The 10,000-nt window shown below is 47.4% G+C and overlaps 1 protein-coding gene across 1 annotated transcript in view; it reads right to left on the bottom strand.

Moving 5' to 3' along the window:
- Positions 1-10,000, bottom strand: part of dnah9 (dynein, axonemal, heavy chain 9) — a 76,439-nt gene that overhangs the window by 38,055 nt on the left and 28,384 nt on the right. Inside the window, 5 exon segments of the mRNA NM_001366550.1 lie at positions 2,065-2,352; positions 3,288-3,426; positions 4,750-4,907; positions 8,416-8,520; positions 8,668-8,824. Of these exon segments, the coding sequence (NP_001353479.1) occupies positions 2,065-2,352; positions 3,288-3,426; positions 4,750-4,907; positions 8,416-8,520; positions 8,668-8,824 (847 nt within the window).

The raw sequence follows: 10,000 nt of genomic DNA on the forward strand, positions 1-10,000 counted from the left end.
CTCAATAGTCTACAGAACAAACCATCATCATACAATAACTTGCCTATTTACCCTAACCTGCCTAATTACCCTAATTAACCCAGCTAGGCCTTTAAATGTCACTTTAAGCTGTATAGAAGTGTCTTGAAGAATATCTAGTCTAATATTATTTACTGTCATCGTGGTAAAGAGAAAATAAATCCATTATTAGGAATGAGTTATTAACACTATTATGATTACAAATGTGTTGAAAAAATCTGCTCTCTGTTAAACAGAAATAAAAAAAAAAAGCAGTCTAATAATTCAACTGTATATAAAAATAAAGACTGAGATGATTCAGCAGTCTACACATGTTTGTTGGGGCATACGCATCAGATTTCACACTAAACACCATCATTTAACAAAAGTAACTCAACACACCGTACACCTCAGCGTGAGTGTGAACACACCGTAAACCTCAGCGTGAGTGTGAACACACCGTACACCTCAGCGTGAGTGTGAACACACCGTACACCTCAGCGTGAGTGTGAACACACCGTACACCTCAGCGTGAGTGTGAACACACCGTACACCTCAGTGTGAGTGTGAACACACCGTACACCTCTGCTCGAGTAAGAACACACCGTACACCTCAGCGTGAGTGTGAACACACCGTACACCTCAGCGTGAGTGTGAACACACCGTACACCTCAGCGTGAGTGTGAACACACCGTACACCTCAGCGTGAGTGTGAACACACCGTACACCTCAGTGTGAGTGTGAACACACCGTACACCTCAGTGTGAGTGTGAACACACCGTACACCTCAGTGTGAGTGTGAACACACCGTACACCTCTGCTCGAGTAAGAACACACCGTACACCTCAGCGTGAGTGTGAACACACCGTACACCTCAGTGTGAGTGTGAACACACCGTACACCTCAGCGTGAGTGTGAACACACCGTACACCTCAGTGTGAGTGTGAACACACCGTACACCTCAGTGTGAGTGTGAACACACCGTACACCTCAGTGTGAGTGTGAACACACCGTACACCTCTGCTCGAGTAAGAACACACCGTACACCTCAGCGTGAGTGTGAACACACCGTACACCTCAGTGTGAGTGTGAACACACCGTACACCTCAGTGTGAGTGTGAACACACCGTACACCTCAGTGTGAGTGTGAACACACCGTACACCTCAGTGTGAGTGTGAACACACCGTACACCTCTGCTCGAGTAAGAACACACCGTACACCTCAGTGTGAGTGTGAACACACCGTACACCTCAGCGTGAGTGTGAACACACCGTACACCTCAGTGTGAGTGTGAACACACCGTACACCTCAGTGTGAGTGTGAACACACCGTACACCTCAGCGTGAGTGTGAACACACCGTACACCTCTGCTCGAGTAAGAACACACCGTACACCTCAGTGTGAGTGTGAACACACCGTACACCTCAGTGTGAGTGTGAACACACCGTACACCTCAGCGTGAGTGTGAACACACCGTACACCTCTGCTCGAGTAAGAACACACCGTACACCTCAGTGTGAGTGTGAACACACCGTACACCTCAGTGTGAGTGTGAACACACCGTACACCTCAGCGTGAGTGTGAACACACCGTACACCTCTGCTCGAGTAAGAACACACCGTACACCTCAGTGTGAGTGTGAACACACCGTACACCTCAGCGTGAGTGTGAACACACCGTACACCTCTGCTCGAGTAAGAACACACCGTACACCTCAGCGTGAGTGTGAACACACCGTACACCTCAGTGTGAGTGGAGATGAAAACATGTGTAATCTGTATATCCTGCATTTTGCAGTAAAATCCCCTCGTTGTCCACCGGGGGTTTACATGAGAATGAGGAGACAGTGGTGTGTGAGGCTCACAGTGTGCCTGTTTCCATACACTGATCTCTTATTACTCTACTATGCCCTGGTAAACCCAGATTTCCATTATAGGGCACCTTTAAGTGTTTTATGTTTATTTGTATATCTGCATTATACTGTTGTCTGACCTTGTGCTGAGCAGTACTGTGTGTGTGTGTGTGTGTGACAGGTGTGCTGCCTCACAGGTGTCAGCTCAGCTCACCTTCAGCACAAAGTTGTCCTCGGCCTGCAGTTTGAGCTCCAGCACCGACTGCCGCACCAGCTTCTCAAAGTCCATGTCTCTCTTGCGGGGCACGTCCAGGGCGGGGAACAGGTCTCCGATCAGCCCCATGAAGACAGGCATGTCATCGGTCACGATCTTGGGCACGTTGAAGTCTCGCAGCGCCCGCATCAGCACCTGGTCCTCCGCTCGGCCCGGGTCTCCTCGCTTCAGAGATCCGGCAACAACCAGCACGGACTTGATGGCCCGCAGACCCCAGTCATAGTGATCCTGAGACACACACACACACACACACACACACACACACACACACATAAACACACACACACATAAACACACACACACACACACACACGCGCGCTGGTATTGGTATTGGTGGTATATTGGTTGTTTTTCTATATTTGAAAGAAATAAAACGGCACAGAGAAAAAGACAAACCATGAGAAGAGCCATAATCAAGCCAATAAACCACACCAATACTGAAAACTATAAAGAGGGAACAAGCAATCCCGCACACAGAGGTCTGACACAGGCTGAGATGAAAACATTACATCTATATTCAGGAGATTATTGAGCAGGTATGGACTGCTTCTTCTGCTTCTGCACTTTTTCACATGCTGAGTTTTCCTCATGCCCTCATCAGCTTCAGGAGTGCTGACATTGACTTTGTCACCAATATAAAGTCCTTTTTATAAATATTTACACAGTCAAGTCTAAAATAATTCATACCTCTGGCAAAATTCTGACTTAAAGTTATTTTTATTCAAGCAGCAAGTTGACCCAGGCAGCTTAACACAGCTTTCTTCACGCGGGAATGACACCGGCTTCCCACTATAGACATGAAGATGATGTAGAAGAGGCATCATTGAGAAACGCTGAGCTGAGCAGCAGTGGACGTCACAATCTGCCAGCATATGAATAAGCTCAGGCTTGACTGTATCTGTACTGTCATTCTCTCAATGTCAGGGTCTGGAACGAGCCTTTAAACTCTCCAATATTCCAGCAACGCCGTGACTGTGAAGCCTGAGATGTGGAGCTGTGACTGGGATATCTGAGATGTGTGGAGCTGCAGACTGACAGCACTTTACTACACAACACGAACAGCTGACAGATGATCATCTCTGCAGCGCTGCACTGCGACTCCTGCTACAGCCTGAGTGTGTGTGTGTGTGTGTGTGTGTGTGTGTGTGTGTGTGTGTGTGCACCTGTTTGGAGAGCAGCTCTTTGCACAGCTGATAGAGAGTGATGAACTTCCTGGCCAGCAGTCGAGCCTCGATGAAGCCCTCGGCCACCAGCATAATCTCACAGATCAGCTCGAAGTCCGGGACCACCATTGCACACGGCCTACACACACACATGCAGAAACACACACACACATTAACACACAATGTTTGACATGCCGTTCTGATGTCAGCGTGTGCTCCTGCAGAGTTGATTATCAGTCATTTAAATGAATATTTGTGGTAATCATGAATCTAAATAACTCTCAGCTTCTCAGCTCTTCTCTGATTGGTGTTTACTTAAATGGGGTGGAGTCTACCTGTCACTCACATGAGATCCACCAATAGCAAACCACCAACAACCAATCAATTCCCAAAGGACACAATCAAGCCCCGCCCACATGCATTCGTAATGACTCCTCTGCATAGAGACGCAGACGCTGCAGGTCTGGGTGGGTTCTGCAGCAATGACTGATTGCAGATCAGATGATCAGACCGGGCTGTGTTTGCTCTTCATGGGCTTTATAACGATGTTCTACAACAGGGGTCATCAAACCTGTTCCTGGAGGGCCGGTGTCCTGCAGAGTTTAACTCCACCCTTATCAAACACACCTGAAACAGCTAATCAAGCTCTCACAGGTATACTGAAACACCCAGGCAGGAGTGTTGAGGCGAGTTGGAGATAAACCCTGCAGGGCACCGGACCTCCAGGACCTCCAGGAACGAGATCGGTGACCCCTGCTCTACATCAGCACAGCCTGTTAAAGGTCTAAAACCTGTGTGTGTTTTCAGCGGGAGCGCAGGAGAGCATAAATAACCCAAACACACACCTCAGGCCTGAGAGCAGACACACCACAGCTGTCCATCAATACCTGGAGCTGTAGAGTCGCACTTACTGATCAGAGATCAGCAGCAGTTACCCTCACCGTAATATTAATATCTACCCTGATGGATGAAAACTCTGTGTGTGTGTGTGTGTGTGTGTGTGTGTGTGTGTGTGTGTGTGTACATATGTACAGGGGTGTAGTAAGTGGGGTGACAGAGTGCACAGGGCCCTGGCAATTTAGGGGCCCAGCGATGGGTTGCTGTGGGGGCCCATGGATACCCTAACACCAGAGATACCCACTAATGAGATCACTAATGTCTCTTCCCAAACATAGAATGTGTGTATATTTATATGCATATCTCCAGCATTGACTATACTGATGTGCAACAGTTATTATACGTCCTCAATACATCATTTACAATCATAACAGCTCCTTAAACAACACACAAACAAGAGCAGCACTGCTGATAGTGTAGTGTAGAGCATGACTAGAGCGGAGCCGGTCAGCCTGGCATGAGCTGATGAGCAGACGGTACAGCGGTGCAGCTCTGCCCGGTGCTGCTCAGTCTCAGATGTGGAAATTCCAAACAGCACCTAATGACATGTAAAGCCCGAGCGCACCTGAACAGAGCCTTGAGGTTTTCCGGAAGCTCCGTTCTGCCGGCGTACCCGGGGTTCATGGTGATGAAGATGCCCACCGACGGCACCAGACACACGTCCTCGCCCATGAAGTTAAAGCGCTGCTTCTTGTCCCGAATGGCATCCTGGATGCTTTTGACCTGCGGGATCAGACAACCGCTATATAAATGTAAATGGAACAGAGTGTGTGTGTGTGGGCGTGTGTGTGTGTGTGTGTATGTGTGTCACCTGCCCATAAGAGCCAATGAGAATAAATCAACACAAATAACAGCACAGGAGAAAACAGTGATTCTCGCTGGGACGGATCAGCACCGATCAGCATCTGCAGAGCCGTAATGGCGGACAGACGGCAGTGATGATGTTAACGCATGCAGGTCTGAAAGCACACTGAGGATGTATGCATTATCAATCAGACAGCTCTGGATTCTGATTGGCTGAGCTGTTGTCAATAATTCAGCAAAGGCACACCTGTGACCTCATTACTTCAGTCGACACACATATTACACACATAACAGAACCCACAGTTCTGACCTCGTGGGGACTTTTCTTTTGGCCCGGCTCATGAATCAGACAGAATGAATATTCAGAGATGTCAAACAGCTGACTGCTTCCGGTGTACACGGAGAAAATATACAGTAACATCATCACAGACATGGAGAGAGCAGAAAGATTTATCACACTTTACAAGTGTGTGTGTGTGTGTGTGTGTGTGTGTGTGCCCTTTCTATAGGCATATACATATTACACAGAAAAGAATCTTGATTGGTTGGTTGGTTAATTAATTGACAGACAGAGAGACAGACTGATTGATTGATTGATTGATTGATTGATTGATTGATTGATTGATTTGTTCAGTTTGGTTTGATTAGTTCTTTTCATTGTAAGTATCTTAGAAGAAACAAGGGCCCTGAGTAGTGTGCTCTTTAACTAGCGGGGGTTTACAGTGAAGAACCCACAGCACAGCAGAGGCACAGTGTCTCAGCAGGACACAAACATGTTTAAAAGCCTCGCTCCTTCATTTCCTGCAGAGAGCCTGATGAAATAATCAGACTGGATGTCCTCATGTGTGCCAGCGCTCAGAAGAGCTGAGACTCACAGCAGAATGAGGCTCACAGCGAGCTCTGCTGTAATGGAATATTTGATCAAGCCACAATCCAAATCAGACCTAATTGGATTATGGCATGACAGCTAACAGTTAACCTGTCTGGCAGCGTGTGTGTGTGTGTGTGTGTGTGTGTGTGTGTGCGTGCGTGTGTGTGATGACGGTGTTCAGGCCAGCAGCAGATAAACACAGACGGACCATGAGTCAGATTCTGCTGAGCGCTGATGGAATAAGAGATGAAGCTTTCCTCCGCCGTGGCCTTACGTGACCCCGAGCCCACGCTGCGCACACACACACATCCCCAACACACTGTTCTAGAGCAGCGGTTCTCCAGTCAGCCTCAAAGGCTCAGTCGGACTCAAAGATCAGCATTCCTTCTGCTTTTATTATCATACTAATGCCAGCTGACAGAACACAAAAGCAGACGCTCAGCAGAATGTCCAAGCTGCTCTCATTGTGTGGCCATAACGCAAAAGTGCTTTACAATCACACGAGGGGAGCTGTTGGCTGATGTACAGGCATTGTGGTGAACTACACAGTGAGTTATAAGTCTTCTACAGTGCTGTCTGTCATTGTGAATGTGTGTATCTGTGTATCCATCCTGACAGCAGCAGCTCTCACAGACAGATAAAGAGATGAAGTCAGCTGAAGCAGGGTTAGGAAATGACAAATAGACATCAGTCATCATTCACTCACTCTCATTTCATTCCAAACCCATTCATCTTCCATTTATCTGCACAACATGAAGATATTTTCAGATAATCAAACTCTAGTTTCATATAAATACCTCTTATTTTCTTTTCAATGTTCTATTATATAGAACTAAAACTAGCGAAATAAAAGACCAAACTACCAAATAGTTCCTGTCAGGAGTATCACCGTATTCAGCATCAGCTGGCATAATCACTAATGAAGGAGAATTTCACAACCCAAAATAAATAAAGTAATCCATCCTCAATGAAGATAGCTCCTCCCCTTCACAAGTAGCCACTCCCCTTAATCAGTAGCTCCTCCCAGACTTTGGGAGACTTTGCCTAACACTCCACACCTGTTTTATCAGGTGATGAGTGCATCATCCGGGTATTTACAGTGCACTGGTGTTTTTAAAATAAAAAAATATATTTCATTAGGGCGGCACGGTGGCTCAGTGGTTAACATTGTGGCCTCACAGCAAGAAGGTCTCTGGTTTGAGTCCCGGCTGGGTCAGTTGGTGTTTCTGTGTGGAGTTTGCATGTTCTCCCCGTGTTGGTGTGGGTTTCCTCCAGGTGCTCCGGTTTCCCCCACAGTCCAAACACATGCGCTATAAGGGAACTGATCAACTACACTAAAAACAGTGCTGGGTTGCAGCTGGACGGGCATCCGCTGTGAAAAAACTATGCTGGAATAGTTGGCGGTTCATTCCGCTGTGGTGACCCCTGATGAATAAAGGGACTAAACTGAAGGAGAATGAATGAATGATTATTTGAGTGCGAGTGCACCACTACTCATACTACCCAATGGGACAGAACAGTGCTCAAGTATGCGATTTGGGGCACTGTAGTGCAGGGGTCATCAAACCTGTTCCTGGAGGTCTGGTGTCCTGCAGATTTTAACTCCAACCCTAATCAAACACACCTGAACAAGCTAATCAAGATCTTCCTGGGTATACTTGAAACAGCCAGGCAGGAGTGTCGAGGCAAGTTGGAGATAAACCCTGGAGGGACAGCGGCCCTCCGGGACCGAGATTGGTGACTCCTGCTCTAATGTATGTGCAGACTTCATTATTGTCTAGAAATGCATTAGCTCTCTGAATCCTCCAGCTCATATCAGAAGTGTTTCTCTCTCTCCAGAGCAGTCTCCTGAAGTGTAGCGTGAGACTGAGAGTGTGAAAGCTGCTCCTGTATAAACGGCAGCTCTTCCTGTCAGGCTGTCAGACAAACGCTCGCTATCATCGCTGCGCTCGCACTCTCTGTAGATTGTTCTGGGTGACAGCCGCTCTCAGACACACTACAGAAGGGAAGGAGAGGTGATTCATTTTTTATCACAGGAGAGAAACACCTTCCAGCGCTTGACATTTCAGACGCGTCTCTCTCTCTCTCCTGTGTGTGTGTGTGAGTGTGTGTGTGTGTGTGTGGCCATTAAAGCAACACACACTGTATGACAACAAACAGCTCTGAGCATAAAGAGCAGCTGCGCATCCGAGCGCTTCATAATCAGCCCAATCATCATCATCATCATTAGCATAACGGCCTGCGAGAGCCAATCCCGTCTGCCTGAGCGAACTCTGAATGGCCGACAGCAGGTGTGTGTGTGTCATGAGGCGCTGTGACAGATCTCAGATCAGACTGAATCATAAACGCTGCAGTTTACACACACTGTTTCCTCATGCTGGGATCCTGACGCCTGCTGGCTGCCTGACAGACTCTGAGTGTGTGTGTGTGTGTGTGTGTGAGAGAGAGAGAGAGAAAGTGTGTGTGTGTGTGTTTGTGTGTGTGTGTGTGTGTGTCTATACTGTATGTGAGGGAAATGAGTTGAGTGTGTGTGTGTGTGTGTGTGTGTGTCGTCACCTGCACCGCCACCACAGACAGCACCTCCACAGAGATGCGGTTGAACTCATCGAAGCAGCCCCACGCTCCCGTCTGCGCCAGACCTTTGTAGATGTTTCCACACGACTGAAACACAAGCGAGCGAGCGAGAGCGTCGTGAGCGCAGAGAACAGCAGTGTGTGAAATAAACAGAGCTCACGGTCTTCGCCTCGCTGACACCACAGCTCATAAACAAGCCAATGCTAAATGTTAAGGCCGCTGATATTCTGTCACCTTGTAGTCCATCTGCTCGGAGCAGTTGAAGACGTAGACCATAATGCCGAGCGCTCGGCCCAGGTCTTTGGTGGTCTCGGTTTTGCCTGTGCCGGCAGGTCCGGCTGGAGCTCCACTCATCACCAGATGCAGAGACTGGGTCAGAGTGATGTAGCACCTGCGGGACACACAGCAGACACACACTGTATGTCAGAGATCCAGCAGATCAGCAGGGTGATCTCTCAGCATAAAGCCAGACAGGTTCATCAGCAGCTGCTGTGGAGGACTGAAGGGTTTATTCTGAGATAACAACCGCCTGGATGTGCTTTATCCTGATTATTACACTGATACTGGACACTAAACATACAAACTACACGAAAAGCATAGCTCTGAGTTCTGAGCTGTAATAGTTTATGAACTCTTTAATTAAACACAAAGCTGACAGAAACAGCTGATGGAGTATACACTAACCTGCGCATTACTCTGACACTAGATGGAGACACACACACACACACACACACACACACACAGATGACTGTGATAGATAGGAATGTGGATGTAAGCATGTAGATGAACATATTCCCTGACGATCAAGATAACTCTCGGTTCCCAGATGAGTGTGTGTTATTCAGTGGTGGTTATCTGGGAATAACACGCCTTGGAATGTCACGACTGACCAATCATAATCCAGTATTCCTGACAGCTGTGTAATAAGTGGAGTGTAATACAGACTAACTGAGGTAATAGCCCCTTTCACACAGTAATACCGGGAAATTTACCGGTAAATTCATTAAAGTGCTGATCACAGAGGCGAGGACGTTATGAAATTTTTCCAGAATAGACCGTTCACACATCCATTCCAAAATTCTGACTTCATTTACCAGGAATGAGCTGTAAACGGCTGCGCTCGTGTCTGTGAACGTTTGACTAACTCTGTGGATGGATCAGCGTTGTGGACAGCTTGGATGAAAGCATATGGAGGAACACTTTCACATGTGGAGATCTTCATATGTGTGCGTGTGCTGCAGCTTACCGGCTGCTTCAGGTGCATACGCGACGCGTCAAGCAACTGAAGGAAGCAGCGCTTAATGGTAAACAAACAACGGCTTAACGTAATCCATAGTTATTTACCCATTTTTCTTTAAGAAGGAACACAGATATGTCATCTGACTAACACCTAGCCGCTAAATGTGTCTGGAAACATATTCAAAGGCTTTTATTTTCATAAACCGCGCGGACGTGAATGCGTCCGTTCTGATTGGCTAAAGTAGATGTCTCACATCAGCATGTTCTAGACGTGAATGCGCAATCTTCCTTCTGCGTTCACATAGCGCAGCATTACGGCACATTACAG

The sequence above is a fragment of the Danio rerio genome, chromosome 12 (genome assembly GCF_052040795.2).
Source record: "Danio rerio strain M-AB ecotype USA chromosome 12, GRCz13ab, whole genome shotgun sequence".
NCBI classification, from domain to species: domain Eukaryota; kingdom Metazoa; phylum Chordata; class Actinopteri; order Cypriniformes; family Danionidae; genus Danio; species Danio rerio.